This window comes from Lotus japonicus, chromosome 4 (genome assembly GCF_012489685.1).
Source record: "Lotus japonicus ecotype B-129 chromosome 4, LjGifu_v1.2".
Classification (NCBI taxonomy): Eukaryota; Viridiplantae; Streptophyta; class Magnoliopsida; order Fabales; family Fabaceae; genus Lotus; species Lotus japonicus.
The window spans coordinates 11,686,028-11,710,675 of NC_080044.1; the positions used below are offsets into that span (position 1 = coordinate 11,686,028).

Sequence of the window (24,648 nt, forward strand, 5' to 3'; positions counted from 1 at the left end):
TTTTTCGGGTAAAATAGATTTACACCGACTTTGAATTGTTTACCTTAATTCCAAGAAACCTCTTGAGTTTTGGAATTCTGTCGCCAAAACCTATCTTAGAATTCACGGAGAATGAAGCCGAAAAAATCGGAATCGCGAAATTTTCATTTTCCCGCATTTTCCATCCCCTATAAATAGGAGAAAAATTGCAAAATCTTCACCATTTCTTACCCACAAACCCGCGAGCTTAAGGAGGATGAAGGAGAAGAAGATTTTCGCCATTTCTTGCTTGATCGTTGCTTTGACAATTGCTGCTTGAAGGTATCGAGGTATAGTTGCTAATCCTTGCCTCTGATCGTCAATTCCGTCGTTTTTCACTATGTCTTTCTGTACTCTAAGTTTTGAGGTTTTTGCAAAACTGTCCACATGACTTCATCTTTCTATCTAAACCTCTTCCCTACGTGCCCAAGAGCATGTTTAGCGGATTACATTTCGCCGATTCTCGACGAATTGCCACCGAGTTTCAATTCTGCTCCAAATACCCATTTTTAGACAAAGTTTCGTCCTTTGGGCTGAAAACTATCGACTTAGCTTAGTGCTAGTAGGATTAGTCGTCATAAACGTCGTTGGTGACGTTCCCATCCAATTTGTTTTTCGAATTTCCAATTTTGAAATTCTGAGCTAAAAATATTGACCAAAATACCCCTGCGACAGTTTTCGATCCGATAATTTTTCCGAGTTTAGATTCACCTTAGTTATGACTAATGATAGCCTAGGAACCAAGTTTGATCGAAGAAAAGTCGGTGCACATAATTAAAGTGTGTGGCCGTGAGCACCCTAGGGGGAGGAAGAAAATTTCTTTTTCGAAAACTCGTTCTATCACGCTAGATTATCGTACCTCGGAGTATATGCTACTTCGTGTAACCTTAGTGAGTATTGATTGCTGAGTTTCTGACTGATTATGATGGAATTCTGTGGTTTTTGCTCTAAGGTTCATTTGAGGAATTTCAAGGAGAAGAAGGTGTAGATTGCGAAGGAACGTTTGAGGAGAACCCTGGAGGAACTACAGGTGAGGGCTACTCACTGAACTACTAGTTAATGCTTTAGGTGTCGACGCATTCGACTTGATTTACTGTTTATGCACTTGTTTGTGTTTGACTGAGAAATGTTTTCTGAGGCTTCGGCTGACAATGGTGATTATTCATCTATTGATTGTTTTTGAGATTGACTTACATGTTATGTGCTAAATGGTTAATCTAGGATGTGTGATATTTGCTATATATGCTAAGTGCTACATGATTAATCTAGGATGTGTTGATATATGTGCCATGATTGTTGGACTGTGCTAATTTAACTATGCTATTACACATATATCTGTTATGCTTCAGAGTGAGGATAACGGGCATGTTATGCCAAATTTATTTTGAGATTTTGGGAAAGTTTGACGGGACAAACGGAGGTTCGGGACTTGTTATTGTTTTAGTGGATCGAGACATTCTCTGGGAGTTACTTGGGATTATGGGATCTTTGGAACTCATAAGATTTGCGATAAGACTAAATGGAAACTATTTTACAAGGAAAATTCATAAGACATTAAACAACCTCTAAACCTTTAAATAATGATAACAATCTTGAAGGAAAGCTTAGGATTCAAATCTTAGTTTTGGAAAATGAGAAGTGTCGTCGAGTCCAAGTGTTGAGGGAACTAACAAGTTCTGAGTATGTTGATACTCTTTTGCTCGAGGAGCAGTTGTGTTGTTGGGCTATCTAAAAGATAAGCCGGGAAACAGGTAGTTTCCTAGTATGTTGATACTCTTTGCTCGCTGAGCAGTTTTGACCATCGGATGGAGATGAGTCGGATGATTCGGGGAATCATCATGAGATAATGTGTGTTGTAATTAATGGTCTTTTGTCGCAGAATCGACTTTTACCTTAGGGTATTCTTTTTAGAGACAATAAGTTAGCTAGAACACGTGGCGACGTGTCGAGTGAGGTCGGAATCACTTTGCATTCATGCACACATTAAGAGGTTAACACACGGTGGGATGCCGGACCTCGGTGGATCCCAAAATGGTCATAAGACCCGGATTTCCGCGTAAGAACACTGCTAGGTGATTCTTAGTAGCAGACCGAAATGGCAGACCTTCGGGTTTACTGCTGATCTGACTACCGTTGTTGTTGGTGTAAGAGGCACGCGGGCCGAAATGGTCCCACCGTGGCTGGTGTTAGGGCTGATCCGTTGATGTCCATCCCTCCGGAATGCATCTTGTCAACCGGCATTGCATTTCATGCAACATGCATACCGACTTAGTTGCTGAGTGTGATTGATACTTGTTAATCCTATTTGATGTATGCTAATTGTTATTATCGTCTTTTATATTCATTGTGAAATATACAACTCTAGGATGCTATCTCTAACTTATAAGCCTAAGTGGCTACCCCTTATCTTTACCTATTGGAGTTATTATTTACATAATTCTTTGGAGTTGACCCTCGCGTCTTCTGTGTGTGTTTTGGCGGATTACGCCCATTGTCAGATGTCCATGGCGGACTGGTTTACGATGGTCCACCCTTCGGGGGGGACCAGGTTTGAGATGCTGGACCAGGATGACCCCGACTCATGGGTGGTCGACCCCGCTGGCCACCGAGCGACCTATTCGGGGAGGATTATGGAGGACCGTGTCGACCGATTGGGACACCTGACGGAGGGAGTGCTGAGGGGTACACTGTGAGCTTCAACCTGCCACCCGGCGTGCACTGCGGACCCGGAGTAGGAGCACCACCACCACTATCATCTTCGGATGATGAGGACCCCTCAGAGGAGGAGCCTGTGGGAGGGACTTATGCGGAGTCCAGCTCACCCACTGTTGCTGTCATCGATGACTTTGGCTCGGGCCCTAAGCCTGTTAGGCCAGCACAGGAGTGCATCGGGGTAGCGAGAGGAGGGAGGATGGTGTACATAGACTTGGTCGTTCTGGATTCAGATTCGGACGACGATCACGCTAGCATGTAGTTTTGAGTGCTGGTGTGAGCTCCTCGAGACAGGATTAGTGTAGGAGTAGAGTCTTAGCTCTGACCGTCATGTTCTATTTGGGGACAGGGTAGTTTCCTGCCGATAGCTTTTTGTGTGGTTTCTCTACGGAAATCACAGAGAGTTGGTTGGACTAGGGGGTCTTGGTTTAGGCCGTTTGGGCTGACTTATTCTCATTTTTGAGGAATTGTGTTGCGGACACTTGACCTTTCCTTTTGGATTGTACATATTGCCTACGGGCGTTACTTTCTGTTACTTTCCGTCACTGGAGGTTACTCGTGACGGGGTTTGCTACTTACAGCGAGGGCTGTAATTATATTGTATATTAGTTATGTTATCTTTTGTTGTAGAGTTTTATTTCTTTCAGTCTTTGATTCTATTATCGAAAAAAAAATATTCACGTTTTTCCGCTTTAAGTTTCTTTTTGGTTACTAAAGTGACGCCACCGAAATCAGGGTGTTACACCTATAAAATAAACTATAATAATAATAATTGATTAGCTAGTGCGAGTTGCATCCGAGATATTCCATATAACTTAATTTGAAATGTGATATTTTTGTTATGTTTAATGAAAGAAGGTTTAAATAAAACTAATTTAAATTTAAGAATATAAAAAGTGACCATCGGCGCAACGACACCTCAAATCCAAAACTAAAAATTGTAGGTGATTGGTGTGGTACCTTAAGCCGGATTAGGGTGTGGTACCCAAAATGAGTTGGTTCAATAATAAAGACTCATGTATCGATTAAAATTTTGATTTTGTTATATTATAGTAATGCAGTGTTCCATTCTTAGGTACATGAGATATGCTAGTTGTGTTTTCTGAGCTTTGTTCATCCATTAACCATGATCATTTTACGCGCATCTCCAACACCATCATTCGTTTCCACCACTCATCCATTTTTCATTAAGAAATGAATTTCATGAGATAAAGTCAATTGATAAGTGAAGTAAAATCTAAAGGTGTAGTATTTACCTTGAATAATATGATAATAATCTATTAAATTACCTAATTCGGGTACCACAGAATTTACCAAAATTATAATGCAAGATAGCTTTATATCCACACAAATAGAATATTCTATTGAGATGCTATTCATTTTAAAATTATAATTAATCATAATAGTTTTGATTTTTACGTTAATACCCTTGTCTCCTTCAATCTCTTTTCCTCCTCCTTCACCATTGTTGCTGAGGCTACTCCGCCATCAAGCCACTCTCCGACCATCCTTCCACCGTCCGACCACCGTGGCAACCGCCGCCTCTGTCTCCCTTTTATTTTTACCAAATGCATGGGTACTACTTTCTCTAGAAGCCACCCCTGCAACTGAGGGAGGTCCTCTTCTTCAAAGACATTCAAGGGTGCATAACAAAACACACAACAATTCACTATGACAGATTCCATTCACTTATTCCACCCCACAAGGCCAGTTTCAAATTACTGTCAAGGGACCTCAAAATTCAGATCAAAATTGGAGCTTTGAGAAGAAAATGGAGCAAATTGAAACAGAGAACACATGAATAAAGAGAAGGAAATTGAGATCTGGAATAACCATAAGATAGGGGGAAAAGATGGAGTGAGTAGTGGGAGTGGGATCTAACGAACAGATGAAGGAATGATGATCGTGTGCTTGAACCCAGAACAATCCACCACCACTGAATCCCCTTCTCATCACCGGAACCACCACCACCTTCCTCTTCTCCATCAACAATAGAAATCCGCCACCGCCCATAGCCACCACGGCCTCCACCGCGACGAAGCGGTTGGTGAAGTTTCCATCGGTGGAGTTTTTATTCTCATATCTCCGGCACGGATGAGGCAGAGAGAAGGGAGATGGAGAGAAGGAAGAAGACCAAAAGGTTATTTTTGTAAACTTGCTTATTTTTTTATTTTTTTGGGTGCTATTGCATGGTACAAGACCTAGAGTGCACTTGCACCCTATAAGTCACCCAATATTTGCACAATAAACTCTAAGCAAACAAAAGACCCATATGCATCAAAACCCCTATCTCACTTATAAAAACTGATTTGATGCATGCACAAGCACATCAATCATGACTTCGTCAATACAATAAAAGACCATTGCAACCCCGCCACACAACACACATTGCTCTTGTTTCCACCTTGTATTCATTTTTAAGCTATAAATTGTTTTTGGTTCTTCTACTTTCTCAGAAAATAACTTATTGATAAAATTAGTAGTCATGGTCATACTATTTTTCATGTGCGCCAAGGATATATACTCCATCTGACATCACTCACACAACATCTTAAGAGAATATATAACTCAAAAAGAGCAACAACCAAAAAGAGCAACACCCAACCAGAAAAGTATCGAGAAGAACCAGAAACCCTTAAAATCAAAGAAAAAAAAACTCAAAGCAAAGCCCCCTAAATCTAATTGCCACCCAAAACCGCGCATCTCTGCTACTCTAAGGAGACTTGTGCACATTGATCTGGGTTGCAACCTTGAAAAAGGCGACATCGTCAGTGTAGTCATATTCTATGAGTGTTTTCTATGAAAGAATTGACAGTGAGCGTCGAGCCAAGCCATGCGACTGAATGCAACACAAGCATTGAAAGAATTATCAATCTTAATAGATAATATTAGCGTCATCCCGGACCACGTAAGGTTCTTTTATTTTCTACGTCATACGTAGCGGCGACATCCGGACTGGGGTTAACTAGAGTCGGCCTATACAATTGACACTAATGTTTATGAAGGCACGTTAGAAACTAATTGGCAAACCATCACGACTAGGATGACCACACCTTGTGAGAGGTGTTAGTTGTGGCCACAATGGGCAAAACTTCAACGAATAGAGAACCAAGAAGTGTCGTGGGTATCAACTAGTTCTGCCGAAACCAATTGATGTCTTCACTAGTTGGACGTCATAGTGAAGACATCATAGTTGGTCCTAAACTCATGAGTCAAGAAAGCATAAAATTGAACGTCATATTTGAGTTTAAAAAAAAACACCATAGTTAAATAGGAAATAATTATGTATCTTCTCTTGCTTCAACCTTTAGACATACAAAGACTAAGGCTACTGCCAGAACCTGAGACCTGTCCTGCTGCTGGAACCATGCCCTTTAGGTATGGAATTTTATGATCCCAGCTGCAATGCGCTAGCATTGGAAAGAATGAGGCTCTTAGTAGTAGGTGGTGGCACATCATGATTATGCTTTCCTTCATATGTTGTTATGACAACCGTTAGATCTGTAGGATCCCTTTCAACATGTTTTCGAATAATGCAACTTGGGGTTGTGCATCTGTAATAACTCCTACATATAAAAAAAACATGAATTAGTATCTAAAATATGTTTTAGAAACTTGCATAAACTTTGTGTGATGAATAATTGAACATTTAGGAAACCTATTATTTTTAAAGATGTTCTCGATAATCTCAAATAAATAGATCCAAACTAAGTGTCAAGGAAAACAATGTCACCTCGGATTTGGACTGCCTTTAATAACTTTTTGCCCATATTTGCGCCATTTATATCCATCATCCAAAATATCCACATCACTTATTATTTTCGTAATGAGTATATCCTTTGAGGCATTTCTGCGTGAGGATGTTGGTATATCCGCAAGACTGACTCCTGTGTTTCTGCAGAATAATAAAAATATCAAATATTGTCACCTAAAGCCAATTAATCATGCCAATTAACATGTTCAGGCTATGAAATTAACCCTTACCTTCTCTTAGGACCTGGTTCATCATTTTTCTCAACCACTTCTTGACCACCTACTTCCTGCCTCTCACTTATTCTTGACACATGTTCAACAATAGTTTTTCTAGATTCTAAATTCAAATTAAACATTGGGTGAGAACTAACATATTTAATTTGAACTTCTTTCAATCTATTTAAACTTCCACATTGAATTTGATAAGTTGAATAAATTTTACCTTTCATATTGGAAATTTCATTTGAAGTGAGCTTGTTGGGATGAGAAGGTTGATGATTGTGATTTCCCTTATAACTTAATTCAGTTACACTACCGTCAAGAGAATGCACAACATTCTTCTTAGCAGCACAATCTTGATGTGTGCACATATAATAACTTCGAGTGAACAAAAAATCTTTCACCTGCTTATACCCATACTTCTTCCAGCTGTATCCATCGTCATGGAACTCAACATTCACAGGAAAAGAATTCATTCCTTCATAGTGAGAAAAGCCAATAAAATCTTCCATTGTTGACACTGAGGGTGTGTAACTGCTGAAATTATAAGAGTAGCTTGTACTAGATCAAAGATTTAGATACACAATATAACATGTTCTATCGCAACTGATAAGGAATCTTAGATAAACTTATGCGTACCTTGTTCTTGTTAAGGATGAAGAAGGATAACCTTTGCAAATCCTAAAGAGAAATTACAAACAAAGATCTAGTTAACAGAGAACCATAGAAATTCTAATGTGACAATAACAACTTGATTTTCTATTAATTATATAGAGAATGTCAAATTTCCAGATGGAGTAGTACTTTTTTAAACTTACAGAAAAAAGTGAAATACAAGAATTACTAACATTCTCCAACTTGGATAGCATTATCCACCTAACATAAATACAAGATAAACTAAAACTAGAATATCATGAATAGGAAAAGCGCATACAACCCAAAGGAAAAAAAAAGCTTTAAAACCGTAGCATATAATGGGCATATGTATCATATACGTTAACATACTTGTATTTCATACAATGAATAATGGATGGAAAAATATAATAAAATCGAAGAGAAAAATAAAATTGCAAAGAATGCACTAAACATCTAAAATTAATTAAGAGATATGATGAGAAAAGTGGCATCAATTAGAGATATATGTTGTATGTCATATCAAGATCCAATTTTTTTATAAAGAGAATATGAATTGTGTACATGTCACATAATATTTTGGATCTAAATTAAAAGGAATAAAAAATTCATTGAAGATATTATTAGAATAAATATGTTCAATGTAGTGTTATTATTACTATTACATGGTTGCATTTCAGAAAACAAAGTGTACTATTCTTTGTAAAAAGCTTAACATTTGATAAATTATATATTTATCCACAAAATTCACGACTTTTTCTCCAATTTCAAATTCATGATTCTCGGTGCATATAGCGGAAAACAAGTCTAGATTCACTAATCAACCGCAACGAGACACATGCAAGACCCCAAAACAAATATACAATAAGCTTATCCAAACAACAACCATATCAGAAACATGTAAATGAAGAGAGAACAAGTCCAAATCAAAATTACGATTTATATTGGTAAATAAGGGTTCATAAATTTTAGATTTGTAAATTGTGATAAAACATAAAAGAATAATCAGAATATGTACCTGCAAGGCTCTGATGGCAATTTATGAAATTATTTACGAAAATCAAAACTATTTCTTTGATTCCAAATTCCTATTTCCCAATGCATATAAACAAATCGAGATTCACAAACCCACCCCTATAAGATGCTCACAACCCCCCAAAATAAAAATCAACAAACTTTTCAGAAAACAACCGATTCAGAAACACATAAGCGAAGAGAGAACAAATCCAAATTGAAATTATGACTTATATTGATAAATAAGGGTTCATAAATTTTAGATCTGTAAATTGTGATAAAACACAAAAGAACAATCAGAGTATGTATATGCGAGACTTTGATGCCAATTTCTGAAATTATATGAGTAACCTAATGACAAAGATAACAATATTGCATATCCTATCATAAGAAATCGAGAATTGTAGATAAATAGTGTTTGTACCTTCTTTTTGTTAAGGATGAAGAGGGAGACCCTTTACTAATACTGAAGAGAAATCACGGACAAAGATCTCGTGAAGAGACAACAAGAGAAATCATAAACCCTATTTTTTCATAAGCGTATAGACTGTATCAAAATTTCTAATGGGGCAACACTATTATAACTAATCATATGAGGGCATGGACCTTTTAATGGACTATAAGTGAACGGCCCAATCCATCACAAGTAATTCATAACAAAAAAAAATCATTTGCAATATTCATCAAGTGGCTAAGAAGCATAATTAATATTAATTTTGATTTATAACACCTACTCAAAAGTGTTATTATTTGTCATATATATATATATATATAATTGACAAAGACCTATTTTATAAAAATTAAATATACCCCTTATTTTCTATCATAGAAACTTGTAATAGCTCCTCTCTATTTTGTGGCTTTAGTATTTAGTATGACAAGATAACTAATTTCTTAGTACCCAATCCTACTTAATTATAGATTATGAACCAAATTCAGGCCAACACAACTAATTTATACCCTTATCCCTAACATGTAGAATTATATATTCAGTTTCCCCCCATATTCCTAATTTTACCAATTTTCCGAATGTGTAGAAACAATGAAAGAATCCATGCCCAATTAGATTTAGATAAAGACGAGGAAGAAACAAATAGACAAAAATAACGATTCATATATAAGCAAGAATGTATAAAAGCATAGTTACTAAGAAAACTACATCATCCTCTAGTACAAAAGAGTTTAGTTCCTCATGATAGACATGAAAACCAAAGAAAAATAAAAGAAAGAAGTCAAAATCGTACAAGAGAGCTCGAACGATGATCTAGCATGCCCATAATGTCTTCTCTCTCAATCTCAAATGTGTTTCATAGCAAAAAGATATGAAAAATAAGTTTAAAATGCCGGTTTAATGTGTTAGATCGCATAAAATGCATGAGTCATAGATACACACATTAGTTTTGTCAAAAAGGGAGAGATCGTAAGGTTCACATAAGTTTTCCCTCAAAGAAGTTACATATTAGTTGATATGTTTTAATGATGACAAATATTATGGACACAATAGCACAAAGATATGAAGATCGTGGAAATGTTATGAAGCTCAAGAGAAGCAAATGAAGACAAGAAGAGAGAATCAAAGCAACAAAGAAAGGATAGAAAGCGTCATCTCTAGGACAAAGAGAAGATCTACATGGAGAATGTGAAGATCAAGTCTAATTTAGAGACCAAGTAGAATACAAAAAGACTGGATCAATGCAATGCAAAAGAAGAGGTAAACCAAGTAAATTAGGTCTTTACAAAGATGAAGACATATAATAGAAAAGCAAGACCGAGTCTCTGACAAAGTTAAGACAAGGCAAGACCAAGGCTCCCACAAGGATGAGACAGAGCAAAGAAGAGTAAGACCAAGAAAATCAAAGTCAAGTCAACGTTAAAAACATCAAGACCAAGAGCGCCTTTAGAAGAAAAGCTCAAGACAAGTTTAAGGCAGAAACCTTGAAAGACTTGATGAAGAGGTAGACAAAGCATTGAGAAATATCGGAAGTATTTAAAGATCAATTGGACAAAGTCCATAGTGCTCCATCGTCCGCATGACCAACAAAGTCCAAGTCTTCTATCCTCGTTTGAAGATATGAAGCCATTGTTTGAAGACACGAGACGTCAAATGACAAAGTGTTAAGTTCAAACGTTTAATTATACCGTTTATCATATTTTGAATGATAATAATTTTAAGGGCATAAGCGGAACACTAAAAATTTCATATTTTAGGAACACTATGATTCATCATCTATGCCCACCTTGTTCTAGCCAAGCCAAAGTATATACATAGAAGACAGTTCTATTGCCGAGAAGAAACTACAATTGAGTGGTCAAAGCTTTTTGTCTAACTCAAAGTGACCAATGGAGGGAAGAGCAAGAAGACCGTCTATGTCTGAAGAATGAGCGCCAGCTTCAAATTAGAAATGATTTCATACAAGCTTGGAGAAGAAGTCTCAATAGAAGATCACATGATCTGACAAAGCACAATGGCCAAAACTGAAGTACAACGTTGCCACAATATGTTGACATATTTGCTCACCAACAGATCGAAGAAAAGACTACTACTACCTACTAGCTAACAGACTACACCTTCTTGGAAAAATGTCTTCATCAATCAGGGCCATGCATTTAATGCACCTGTCATAAGTACACAAAAGCACTGTTTGATCCAACAGCTAGAATCTTTGTGAATTTCAAGCTCCAGCGGCTATTATCTCCCTCACAAAAGATACTAAAGTATAAAAGGAAGACTTTAAGATTTATGCAATCAATGATCAGCTCTCCATTGAAACTCATTCCAACGATCAAAGTAAAAAATCAAGAAATATACACAAGCCTAAGAGTCAAATATTTTGACATTGTCTGCTTCATGAAGAGAGAACCTTACCCAAGAGTCAAATCTTATCATCCCACTCTCTCTAGAATTAGAACATAAAGTATACCCTCAGAGTCAAATCTCATATCAAATACTTTATAGTTCATGTGCTTGAAAGCCTCTACTACCACTCTTGTAAGAAGAGATCTCCATAGAAGAAAACAATCTTGGAAAAGATTGTAGGAGAAGTTGTGTATAATACTTGTTAGGAGAAGTCTTTGATAATACTTGTTAGGAGATGTCTTTGATAATACTTGTTGGGATAAGTCCTAGAGAATACTTGTAGGAGAAGTTCTTGATACTTGGATAGTGAAATCTTGGTATAGCCAAGGACTGGATGTAACCTCATCGTTTAGGGGCGAACTAGGATAAAAAGCATGCGTCGTTAGCGTTTCTACTCTGCCCTTTTATCCACAGCACTAAACAATTGGGTAAAAGTTTCTAAAGCTAATAATCTTTTGAAAAACCAAAGTTCTAGAACAACACAATTCAAACCCTCCTTTCTTGTGGTATTTCATTACATTTCACAAAGCACAACGTCCAAGAAGAAGAAGCTATAGAAGAGTAGAACTAAAGATAACAAGGAAATAGTTATGTGCATCTCTAGTATGGTACAACACTTGCATCAGTATGAGTGCAACAGTTCAACTCAATCATACGCCATCACTCAAAGCATTCAAGGTACCCATTTCAGAAAGATAAACATAGATTGCTTATCATAGAGATGAACAATGCAAAAGGAAAGACTATAAGAAAATGTCATTCCTACATGAAAGCCAAATCTGGAAAAGTTCTCATACTCATATTCCAAATCAGTTGAAGCACTAGAAGCCAAGACAATGTGCAAAGGAGTTGCACAAGTCTCCGTCTAACAAACTTGTAATTACGATTCTCGCACCGGACAGATGTCGAACGCGATGCTGGGACAACCGGTTCGACAATTGACTAACAATAACAAAACCAGCAAAATAAAAAAGAAGAACACAGATGATTGGTAACCCAGTTCAGTGAAAAACTTTCACCTGCGTTTGGAGGGTTCGCACCCAAAGAAAGGAAATCCACTATCTCAAGATTCAGGAATTACAGACACTCATGAACACCACAGTTCATAGTTCACTTCCTAATCTACCCAGTGTATTTCTACTTAGTATCTCAACCTAAGTATGAGAGTCACTCTCCCTTTCTCTCAATCACTGCCACAGTGATTGGTAACAAACAATCAACAATCAGAGTTTGTAGAATCAAAGAACACAGAACACAACTTTGCTTTATAGAATCAGGGCTTAAATAACCTTTTGGTCCTTGAAATTGTAAAGAGAATCAAATCTGGTCCTTGTAAAATTTTCGCATCAAATTGGGTCCCTAAAATTGTTTTTTTAGTCTAATTAACTCCTTTTACTCAATTTTGACCTGTCAACAGTCCAGTGGCAAGCCTAGTCAGCTAAGGACGACCACGTGGATTTTTTCACATCAATTTTAGTCCCTTAAAAATTATTTTAATCAATTTTAGTTTCTGTTCTTCCACCTTCATGTTCTTCCACTTTCACCTTCTTCCTCTTCCTCCATAACTCAAATCACATAAATTCAAAAGGAAGAACAAGGTGAATGTGATAAACATATAGTTTTTTTTAGGGTTTTGAATTTCTAGGTTTAAGGATTTGAGTTATGGAGGAAGAGGAAGAAGGTGGAAGAGGAAGGTGGAAGAACAAGGACTAAAATTGATTAAAATATTTTTTAAGGGACTAAAATTGATGTGAAAAAAGTGCATGTGGCCATCCTTAGCTGACTAGGCTTTCCACTGGACCGTTGACTAGTCAAAATTGAGCAAAAGGACTTAATTAGATTAAAAAAACAATTTCAGGGACCCAATTTGATGCGAAAATTTTACAGGGATCAGGTTTGATTCCCTTTACAATTTCAAGGACCAAAAGAGTATTTAAGCCTAGAATCAGGGAGCAAAGTTTGTTCACAAGAAATAAGGACAAAGGACAATGAACAACCTTAAAACACTTGATCTCTCTATTAGCTTCGGTGATTTTCAAGCTTTAGCTTTTTGTCCTTTTATAAACTTCAGCAGCAGTGGCTTGGGCACTAGGGTTTTCTTGGGCTGAAGTAACAGATTGCAGCAACAAATCAAAATTGAATCTCCAAGATATTGTTGCAAAATTCAAACGTAAAGATAGAAACCAATCTTTTAATAAAGATTGTTTCAACAAATAACAACCCACAATTAAAACCATTATGGTACAGCTACTTGAACCTCAAGTAACTTTAAAAAACATATCTTCATAAGATCTTCAAGGGCCCACATCACGTTCCAAGCAAAGGACTGATGTCCTAGCTTCACGAAATCAGATGTCAAGGCATCTGCTTCGACATCAGGTTGTTTTTGACAAAATGCACACAACAATGTAACAACAATCTCCCCCTTTGTCATATTTTGTCTAAAACAACTCAAATATCAGAGAGGGTAAACATAGAGAACCAAAGCCCCCCCTTAGCAGCAGGCTCCCCCTCAAATGATGCATCCATACCAACAACAATCATACTCCAAAAGGCATAGTTGGAACAAAGAACATAGCAGCAGAACATACTAACTATCCAACAAGTGTAAACCAGTAAACCAGTAGCAACTTGGTCAGTAGCAGCTTGGAGTACTACACAACCAGTTACTTGCCTTGTCTTGAAAGAAAGCTACCAAATGGAAAGTTCCCAAGTAGAAAACATAGTATTCACAGCAACAGAAACAACCCAGATTCTTCACTAAACTACTCCCATTTTTTAACACAAATTTGGCAAAGGGTGCACAACATAAACAAACCATCACTTCTAAGACCAGAATGACAACAATTCATGAATATTTTCAATAACTGACTTCTTATAACCGGTAGATGGTTTAGAACCCAAGGTAGATTGATGGATTTGGAGATCAAGTTCAGATGTGTCAACAATGGGGTTTGGATTTCCAGCAGAGGGTTCCATATTCACATCTGAAGTAGTCTCAACTAATGTCTCGACATGAGGTTCAACATTGAGAACAAAAACAGATTCAACTGATATCTCATGAATCACATTAGGCACAATAGCATTAGGATCTGCACTTACAGATTCACATATGCTTGCATGAACAGTTGTTGGTGCATTTGAGACTTCAAGAGAACTTGCAGCAAGAAATTTCTTCCTCCACTCCTTCATAACATCTACACCAGAACTCTGAGATTTAAGAAGAGCAACATCCTTTGAATAAGATCTATTCACCCTAGATGGTTGTGGAGACATCTCTTCCTCGCCGAAGAACTTGACTCTAACTCTTTCTTTAGGTTTCCACTCTTTCCTTGCTGGAGCTACTTGTGGATTAATCGTTGGTTGATCATGAGACTGAGGATATCCATATAGCTTGTAACAGTAGGGCCTTATATGACCAAGTTTGCCACAGTGATGACATCTTCAAGTAGATTTCTTGAATTTTCTGAACTGAGGGTACACATGTCGTACAGAATGATGCGACATTGGGTCTGACATTGGTTGCTTAGTTTGCTTTTCAGATGAAACAAACTTATTTGCACTCTTTTACTTGAAGCCTATCCCTTCCTTATCTCCAACTATTTTCCCAACTTCCAGAATCTCCTCTAACACATTGGTACTTTTATTCATCATACGAATAGACTTTGTCATACCTTTAAGCTTGGAGTTCAAAAGAGTAACTTCCTCTTGTAAGCTACCATTGATGATTAGAAGTTGCTTCTTTTCCGCAAGTAGATTATTGATGTTCTTTACTTCTTCTTGCAAACTAGCATTAGTACTCTGAAGCTTCTCATTCTCAGCAACTAAATCCTTGACTTCTTTTCTCATTTTCTCACCATACGTACATGATTCCTTCCATTTAGCCAGCAACAATTTGTATGTTTCAACTAGTTATTCATTTGAGATAACCTCATCACAATCACTTGACTCAGCATCAGAATAGTACTTTCCAATGAGAGCCTTTACATGAGAAGCCTTGGTTGTATCATTCTCATGTTTGCCCTTGAGTTGAAATTCAATATTCTTCACATTGTCCGACACATTGTCCAGGACATTTGTATTTGACATTTTGCCCAAACTCTTCAACGATTTGTTAAGAAATGATATAGCTTATGAAATACTTGCATCAGTATCCTTCTCCCTTTGATATTCATCTTCTTCAGTGTTGGACACAAAAGTTATACTCTTCGTCTTTTTCTCAGATCTACCATTAAGAGACATCTCAAAGGTTTGCAAGGAACCAATCAGTTCATCAACCTTGATGTTACTGATGTCTTGGGCTTCTTCAATGGCAGTTACCTTCATATCAATCCTCTTGGGGAGAGACCTGAGAATCTTTCTTGCTAACTTTTCTTCAGACATGGGTTCTCCTAGGGCAAAAGAAGAGTTGGCTAGATCCCTTATACGCATGTGGAACTCATATATGGATTCATCCTCATTCATCTTCATAGTTTCAAACTGAGTTGTATGAAGCTGAAGCTTTGACATATGAACTCTTGATGTTCCTTCATGGGCAGTCTTGAGAATCTCCCATGCTTCTTTAGCCACAGTACATGTGTTGATTAACCTAAACATGTTTTTGTCAACTCCATTAAAAATAACATTCAAGGCTTTGGAGTTTCCAAGAGCTTCGTCATCTTCTTTCTTTGTCCACTTATCTTCAAGCTTCAATTCAGTTGTGGATGCTATCACAGGATGTTTCCACCCCTTGACTATTGCCTTCCTTGTTATACTGTCCATAGATTTGAGAAACACCATCATTCGAGCCTTCCAGTAGTCATAATTGGTACCATCCAAAATTGGTGGCATATAGTTTGATCTTCTTCCATCCATAATGTTGTCCTTGAGAACATAATATATTCCCTGGAGCTCACCCAATAGAATAGGGTTCCTGCTCTGATGCCAATTGTAATTACGATCCTCGCACATGACAAATGTTGAACACGATGCTGGGACAACTGGTTCGACAATTGACTAACAGTAACAAAACCAGCAAAATAAAAAAGAAGAACACATATGATTGGTAACCTAGTTCAGTGAAAAACTTTCACCTACGTCTGGAGGGTTCGCACCCAAAGAAAGGAAATCCACTATCTTAAGATTCAGGAATTACAGACACTCATGAACACCACAGTTCATAGTTCACTTCCTAATCTACCCAGTGTATTTCTACTTAGTATCTCAACCTAAGTATGAGAGTCCCTCTCCCTTTCTCTCAATCACTACCACAGTGATTGGTAACAAACAATCAACAATCAGAGTTTGTAGAATCAAAGAACACAGAATACAACTTTGCTTTATAGAATCAGGGAGCAAAGTTTGTTCACAAGAAATAAGGACAAAGAACAATGAACAACCCTAAAACACTTGATCTCTCTCTATTAGCTTCGATGGTTTTCAAGCTTTAGGTTTTTGTCCTTTTATAAACTTCAGCAGCAGTGGCTTGGGCACTAGGGTTTTCTTGGGCTGAAGTAACAGATTGCAGCAACAAATCAAAACTGAATCTCCAAGATATTGTTGCAAAATTCAAACGTAAAGATAGAAACCAATCTTCCAATCTTTTAATAAAGATTGTTTCAACAAATAACAACCCACAATTAAAACCATTCTAGTACAGCTACTTGAACCTCAAGTAACTTTAAAAAGCATATCTTCATAAGATCTTCAAGGGCCCCATCACGTTCCAAGCAAATGACTGATGTCCTAGCTTCACGAAATCAGATGTCAAGGCATCTTCTTCGACATCAGGTTGTTTTTGACAAAATGCAGACAACAATGTAACAACAAAACTGATTTTCTAAAGTCCAAGAAGACTAAGTTCAGATTGTCCAAAGCCTAAGATCTCACAGAACCACAAGACGTAATCTGACTTCCACCTCCATGCAATAGAAAGCTACTCGAAGAAATGATGACTCGAGTATTTAGAAGAAGAACTAGTCTCCTAAGGAAGCAACCAGAATCAGATGTAGCTCCCAACGAAGTAACCAGAAGAAAGCAACCATATGTACAATGCTTATTCACATGTGATTAGTTGGGGTTAGGGTAAAGTACCAATCAAGGCACATACCTGTCACTTTTGCTAAAGCTATGAGAGCGCCTACATGGTCCCATGATCCAACGACTACAAGATTCAAACCAAGTCTAAGAGTGATGCACTAAGTCAACCGAGCCTATCCTACAATCATCTTAGATGGTAAATACCCAAGCTCCTACACACTTCAACAACAGGGAAGTCTTCATCTATCTTACACATATCTTAGAAGCTGACAACATGTACCTATGATTAGAATGACTACTTTTCTACTCCTCAACAATTCACTGCATATTCAATGTAAGTCTTAAAACACAACGACTATATTTCAAAGACTTTGTATAAATACCCACTGTAGTTGAAGGAGAAGTGTTTGTCTATGTCTACTTCATTATAGATCGAACCACCTTGAGAGAAAAGTGAAATTGCTAAGGAGTAATTAGAATCATCTCAGTCAAAATGTGAGCTTCAAATTCAAACACTGAGAGAAAAATAGAAAAGAAAAGAAAAGAGGGGAAAACATGAATTCAAATGTAATATCCAAATATGCTTTCAAGAGTCAAAGCTTCAGAGCCGAACCCATGGAGGAGGAGGAGGAGGAGGATGAGGAAGAGGAAGAGGAAGAGGAAGGGGAGGAGGAAGAAGAAGGAGGATGAGGAGGAGGAGGAGGAGGAGGAAGAGGAGGAGGATGAGCTCACTGAAGAAGAAGAAGAAGAGATAATGCACAGATTGAGGGGGAACATTCCCACCCTCAAACTCACATTTGATCTAATCAATGGAGAAGCCATGTCTCAAGAAGAAGAAGAAACTCACTGATGTTGATGGTCCTACTCTACACTCACATAATCAAGGACCTCAGCTGCAAGAGCAACCGTGAGATAAAGAATAACAAGGCTAAGCTCATTTAACGAAGACATCTAGGACTATGCTACATGGAACTTCGGCCTTGATCAAGATTGTAGTTCTTATGATTGGCTGCATTTTGCTCAAAACATGTAGTACAATACTTGTGTCTGATGTGCAACTATATGATTCAACATCTGGAGCAACATGTGGTAGTTACATATGTTGATGTTTCAATCTCTGAAACTAAGTTGTTTGTTTGGTTGCTGACTGTATGGGAGTTCAGAAGACTTAGTCAATGTTGTGTGTTTTATGATTTTAATATCTTCTGAAGGATTGTTTGTTTTTAATCTTGGCTGAAGTAACAAGATTGATACCGTGTGAACCAAGTCTATCTCAAAGTTTGAATTTCCGTTTTTACTTGGTTCTGTTTCTTTATTTTGGTAAGTTTTGAATCCTTGAAGATTCTTTCCGGAAGTTCTGTTGTGGACTCTATGACGTTCAACCCATTGAAGATTCAAGCCTGAAGTGAATGTCTATATAAAGGAACTTATAAACCATAGCTGTGCACGGATTCTGAGTGAGAGATATTGATCTTAGGGTTTATTATTTGTGAGTCCTGTTTTGAGTATTGTAACAACTTAGTGCTTCATGTGCTATTGCAAGTACTAAGTTGATATGTGTAGTTGAGTGCTAGTCTCAGCAAACTTGTTATTTCTTTTGACAAGTGAGATCACTGAGACAGTGATTGAGAGAAGGGGTTCTCATACTTAGGGGGAGACTTAAGTATTAAGCCACTGGTAGCAATAGGTAGAAAGGTTTAGAACTGTGTGTGTTCTTGGTGAACCTTTTGTATGTGCTTGACTATTATAGTGGATTATCTTTCTCGGGTTGTAGCCCTCCAAACGTAGGTGATGTTCACCGAACTGGGTTAACAACTCCTTGTGTTCGTTTGTTTAACTGTTTGTTTATTTTTAATACTCTGATTGTGTTTTGTTGTTATACACATTGTTACAACATTGTGTATCACATCTGTCCTAGGTGAATACGAATTTCAAAGATAGTCCAATGTCATTCAACAAGATGATCAAGTCGACTCCTGGAAATGATTGAGAGCAATCGATTGTCTATTCGCTCTATTCTATACTTCTAAAGATGAGTTGATTTTATTGTAGATCTACATACATCTCATACGTCTGTATGAACATCACTCCCCTCTATAATCAATTAATATCTATATGTATGAAGAGGCATGGAAAAGAATACTTGTTGAGTCTGAAGAAGCTTGGTAAAGAATACTCAACAATGCCTAGAAAGGAAGGATAAAGAATACTTCACATGCTTGGAGAGGCAATGGTAAAAGAATACTTCACATGCCTAAAAAAGCAGGATAAATAATACTAAACAATGTCCGGAGATGCAGGACAAAGAATACTTTGTGTGCTTGAAGAGGCTCGTATAATAATACTTATAAGGAGAAGTCCTTATACTCAATAGTGGAAATCTTGGAAGTTGACAAGGACTATACGTAGCCCACCGATATACGGTGAATCAAGATAAAAGACTTGTGTGCATTGTCCACTGCCTAAACTCTTTATCTTATTATTTGCACAACTTTGTCTCTAGACTAAGAGTTTAACCAAACCCTTCTATTTACGTAGTCTAGTAGAAATTAGTCATTTGCGATCGAATTACATGGACACAATCTAACCCTTATTGTGTTCTTGTGGTCCTTAACTTTTCAGGGGCGTCATCGTTGCCTTTTGGTGGGAAAAGAAAATGGTTGATACATTCATATGTCCGAAGAAATCATAACCATTGAAGATAGAAAGAACAAGGCTACTTCATGACTGGTAATTTGTCACTCTACGGGAAATAGGTATTTGTTTGTGGGCATTGATGTCGGTAAGGATTTTACCGGACTTTGTGGTTATTTCGCCGGTGGTCTTGAAAGGGGAGCTGTCGACCTTGGCCTTGATTGAAAAGGTGGGTGGAGTGGCCATGAGATCTATCGAAGGTCTTTAGGTCAAGAAGCTTTTGATACCAAAAAACCGAATATAGTTTGAATTTATAAAAACGGATATATTTTATTAACAAAGATTATACATTTATACTAGGATTAGAGAATCATTTCCTTAACTAGTTTGCAGGTAAGAAATAACAAATTAAATAATACAACTAATGACAATGTAGAAATGAAATAAATGAGATGATATGGAATGATTCTCAATAAGTATTTAATACAATAAAATCTCTTCAAACTGATGATTTGTGAGTGATTGAGTTGGTGTGGGTGCTACAATGGTAGACTCCATGGTGGCGGATAGGAGTTTTTCATCGTGCTTTTTGTTGGCAGTGGCACGGATTGGTGTGGGATGGTGAGCCTAGAGAAGAAAGTGGAGATCATGTAGACCTCACATGATCAATGTTTTTTTAGAGCAAAAGAGAGATTATTCATATCACACAACACATCTGACCTCACTCTTTTAGTATCATATAGGAGGTTTTGTTAGTTTTTTTACATAGAAGGGTATGTTGCGGTGTCTAAACACCCATTTTGTGACGGTTTTTGACAACCACAAAGCACAAAGCTGAGAGTTTTACACGTTTGGTAGCAATCTTAAGCGACCACAAACAAGCGGTGTCAAGTAGTCGTGGTATTTTAGTATGGTGGTTTAACTATTTATCATCAAAGCACATGAATAAATTGTGCTTTAAATATTCAAAAGTGTTAGTGGTCAATAATCATAGATCCACCCCTCGAGAAGGATTGCATCTTACGGATAACTGTGGTTCCACTCGAGAATGATTGCATTTTACGGGGTAATGTGGTTCCATTCCAAAATAATCATAAGCTTATTTATATCTTAGTAAATTGTTTTTTTTTGAACTTAGTAAATTGTTAAATGGGTAGCACTTGATGTTTAGGAGTATGAAGTGAAGATGACAAAAGGCGAGAGTGTTGTGCAAAAATAGTGGTACTATACTAATGTAATGTGGTTCACGGAATGCTTAGGTAGTTAGCAGGGCCGGCCTTGGGCATGTGCAGGCCCAACAGCCCAGGGCCTCCGAAAAGAAGGGCTCCATAAATAAAATTCTCAAAGGCTACGGTTTTTAACGTGTTGCCTAAATATTTTAGGCAACAACTTAAAAACCGTAGCTTTTTATGAGACCTGGGTTCTCCCCACACCAAGAGGCAAACCGTTGCCTTTTCAGACTTTTAGCCACGGTTTTCTGACTGTGGCACGTGCCGTGGCCTTTTCTCAAAAAACTACCCCACTTTGCTAAATAATTTTTTCCACCCGTTTTTGCTAAATAAATATTTTTTTTACATTATTCAGAAAGAAAATCTTAAACTTTTCAAAAAAAAAAAATTAAGATTGCCCAGGGCCTCCAAAATGTCGGGACTACGGGTAGTTAGTTACACGTTACTATTTTCATATAAATAGATCTCAATCATGTTTCATGATTCATTGCTCTTTCCTTTCTCACTAGAAACAAAGAACATTTTCCATTCTTCTTCACACCGTCACAATTTTTTTTGTTTTTGTTTTCATCAATACAACCCACAAGGTAATTTGATCTCTTTGTGTTACCTTTTAGCTGGGAATTGTGTCTGTGAAGAGATCCATGGATTCCTGTCAATTTTCCAATATCTACAACCTTATTTTGAACAATTAGAATATTAATTTGTGTCTTCTTTATGTGTTTGCATGCTTGTAGAGAATGTAGAAACACAAGATGAATGAATATACATACAATTGACTAATCCATGTTGCACTCCACCCTCACTTGTATATTGGTGGATATCAATGTTCTCTTGATCTGCAATTTTTATGTGATTGCTTAAATTGAAAATTATAGATCCTTTTATCTCATTCATGCACACATAGAATTCTCAAAATCATTCAATTACGGATCATTGTTTGCTAACCATTAATAAATTAACATTGCAAAGTGATTTACATTTTTACTATGTGTTTTTTTTTTTTTGATCCTCATGTTATGTAGTACAGCTGCTGAGAACAGATCAAGTTAACAAGAATGGTGAAGATTTGTTGCATTGGAGCTGGGTATGTTGGAGGCCCTACCATGGCAGTGATTGCATTGAAGTGTCCCAACATTGAAGTAACCGTGGTGGACATCTCCACGCATCGAATCAACGCGTGGAACAGCGAGCACCTTCCAATCTACGAGCCAGGCCTTGAAGATATAGTGAAGAAATGCAGGGGAAAGAACCTTTTCTTCAGCAGTGAAGTGGAGAAAAATGTTGCTGAGGCTGACATAGTCTTTGTCTCCGTGAACACGCCTACAAAGACTCATGGTCTCGGAGCCGGTAAAGCGGCTGATCTCACATACTGGGAGAGTGCTGCAAGGATGATTGCGGATGTTTCCAAATCGGACAAGATTGTTGTTGAGAAATCAACTGTCCCTGTCAAAACTGCAGAGGCAATTGAGAGGATTTTGACTCATAATAATGGGAAAGGCACCAATTTCACTATTCTTTCAAATCCAGAGTTTCTTGCTGAGGGAACAGCAATTCAGGACCTTTTTAACCCAGATAGGGTCCTCATTGGAGGAAGGGAGACCCCAGATGGGCAAAAGGCTATAAAGGTTCTCAAGGATGTTTATCTTAATTGGGTCCCAGAGGAGAGAATCATCTGCACCAATCTCTGGTCTGCTGAACTCTCAAAGCTAGCTGCCAATGCTTTCCTGGCACAGAGAATATCATCTGTGAATGCAATGTCAGCACTCTGTGAGGCAACTGGTGCTGATGTCTCCCAGGTATCCAGGGACAGACCTAGGCATTAGAAAATGGCTGAGATTATTTCTTGAAAATTGTTATATTAGCTAATTTGAATCCTCATCAGCTATGCATCTCTCTTCTGCAAGATCTTAACTCTCCACTTGTATTCAATGGCTAATATTATTTCTTGAAAAACAAATGCATTGTTGTAGATAATTAAGAACACTATAGAGGATCCAAAATTGTTAGAAATAATATAAAACCATTCACTTAACCCTTACCCAACAGCTTAAACTTTTGGGATAATTGGTTGCTTGACACAAATTTTCTCTCCTAAAAGAATTTATGTTGTCTTTACTAGTTAGTCATTGTTATTTTGATTAATGTGTTAAATTTTTGACTCGCTCACACATTTTTTCTAGTTCCGTCCCTGCAGGTATCCCACGCAATTGGGACAGACTCAAGGATTGGACCCAAGTTCCTGAGCAGCAGTGTTGGTTTTGGAGGCTCTTGCTTTCAGAAGGACATCTTGAACCTTGTCTACATTTGTGAGTGTAATGGCCTTCCTGAGGTTGCAAATTACTGGAAGCAAGTGATTATGGTGAATGACTACCAGAAGGCGCGGTTCGTAAACCGTGTGGTTTCTTCCATGTTCAACACGGTTTCGGCAAAGAAGATAGCTGTTCTTGGTTTTGCTTTCAAGAAGGATACAGGTGACACTAGGGAAACACCAGCTATTGATGTGTGCAAGGGCTTGCTAGGTGACAGGGCTCGGTTGAGCATATATGATCCTCAGGTGCAGTGATTGAACTACATCTTACAAAACTTGGCGATCGCTCCCAAGAGAAATTTTTTGCTTAATAGAACAGCTTTCAAATGTTATATTAGTAACACTTTCAATTAGTTATTGTTAGTTATCTTAATGTGCTAAATTTTTCGCGCGGTTTTACCAATTTTTTCTGGTTTCGTCTCTGCTCAGGTCACAGAGGACCAGATGATGAAGGATCTATCAATGAGGAAGTATGATAAGGACCACCCTGCTCATCTTCAACCACCAAGCCCGACATCGATAAAGCAAGTGTCGGTGGTCTGGGATGCTTATGAGGCAGTTAAAGATGCACATGGTGTGTGCATTCTAACAGAATGGGATGAGTTCAGGAAGCTTGATTACCAGAAAGTTTATGACAGCATGCAGAAGCCAGCGTTTTTGTTTGATGGCAGGAATGTTGTGGATGTTAGGGAGCTCAGGAAAATTGGGTTCATTGTTTATTCTATTGGCAAGCCACTAGATCCATGGCTCAAAGACATGCCTTCAGTGGCTTAAAGCTTAAGGCAAAACAATGATTCTTGTTCTGTTAAATTATATTTCTTATGCTCTTGTCTATTTATATTTGATATTATTTTGCCAAATCTTATGGCATGTTAGAGCCCAATCATTTGTCATTTTAACTGCCTCAAATTCTAATTTGTTGTCATATCTTTATGTAATAAATAAATGATTGATTCTGGGAGCTAGCTAGTGTATTCAATTCAAAACATTTTTCTTCTCGATGATGCATTAGAAATATTATAAGATTTATTTGAGTAAAACATAACATAGACCTTATATTATGGGATCATTCCCACTTTAGTTAGTTTCAGCTGTTATGCTTAACTGTCACAGTTAGTTTTCAGCCGTTACAACTGAAACTGCTTCAATACCCTTGGAATCTATAAGAAGGTAGTACGAGAATTGTCTATCAATCATACTCGATCACTGTTTACACATGAAATAAGTAAAAGTATCTAATGATCAATGTG

General features: G+C 37.5%; 2 protein-coding genes across 3 annotated transcripts; one reads left to right on the forward strand and one right to left on the reverse strand.

The window, feature by feature from the left end:
* Positions 1 to 6,118: 6,118 nt before the first annotated feature.
* Positions 6,119 to 7,214, reverse strand: LOC130712294 (probable WRKY transcription factor 3). The gene is made up of 4 exons (XM_057562133.1): positions 6,926 to 7,214; positions 6,715 to 6,820; positions 6,464 to 6,625; positions 6,119 to 6,296 (listed from the first exon to the last, which is right to left on the reverse strand). Exons 1-4 carry the CDS (start codon positions 7,212 to 7,214, stop codon positions 6,119 to 6,121), a joined length of 735 nt encoding a protein of 244 aa, XP_057418116.1.
* A 14,359-nt stretch (positions 7,215 to 21,573) lies between these two features.
* On the forward strand, positions 21,574 to 24,386 carry LOC130716034 (UDP-glucose 6-dehydrogenase 1-like). 2 transcript variants are annotated; one of them, XM_057566207.1, is made up of 4 exons: positions 21,574 to 21,674; positions 22,113 to 22,886; positions 23,285 to 23,644; positions 23,828 to 24,386. In XM_057566207.1, exons 2-4 carry the CDS (start codon positions 22,146 to 22,148, stop codon positions 24,170 to 24,172), a joined length of 1,446 nt encoding a protein of 481 aa, XP_057422190.1. In that variant the 5' UTR covers positions 21,574 to 21,674; positions 22,113 to 22,145; the 3' UTR covers positions 24,173 to 24,386. The 2 variants fall into 2 exon arrangements, with proteins under 2 accessions (XP_057422190.1, XP_057422189.1); XM_057566206.1 differs by having other exon boundaries at positions 21,577 to 21,674; positions 22,118 to 22,886.
* Positions 24,387 to 24,648: the final 262 nt, after the last annotated feature.

Coding starts and splice junctions, on each gene's coding strand:
- LOC130712294 (XM_057562133.1), bottom strand. CDS start 7,214: ATGGAAGATTTTATTGGCTTTTCTCACTATGAAGGAATGAATTCTTTT. Junction 6,821..6,925: donor TGAAATTTCCAATATGAAAG/GTAAAATTTATT, acceptor ATTTGAATTTAG/AATCTAGAAAAACTATTGTT. Junction 6,626..6,714: donor GAACCAGGTCCTAAGAGAAG/GTAAGGGTTAAT, acceptor ATTATTCTGCAG/AAACACAGGAGTCAGTCTTG.
- LOC130716034 (XM_057566207.1), top strand. CDS start 22,146: ATGGTGAAGATTTGTTGCATTGGAGCTGGGTATGTTGGAGGCCCTACC. Junction 22,887..23,284: donor CTGGTGCTGATGTCTCCCAG/GTATCCAGGGAC, acceptor CCGTCCCTGCAG/GTATCCCACGCAATTGGGAC. Junction 23,645..23,827: donor TGAGCATATATGATCCTCAG/GTGCAGTGATTG, acceptor GTCTCTGCTCAG/GTCACAGAGGACCAGATGAT.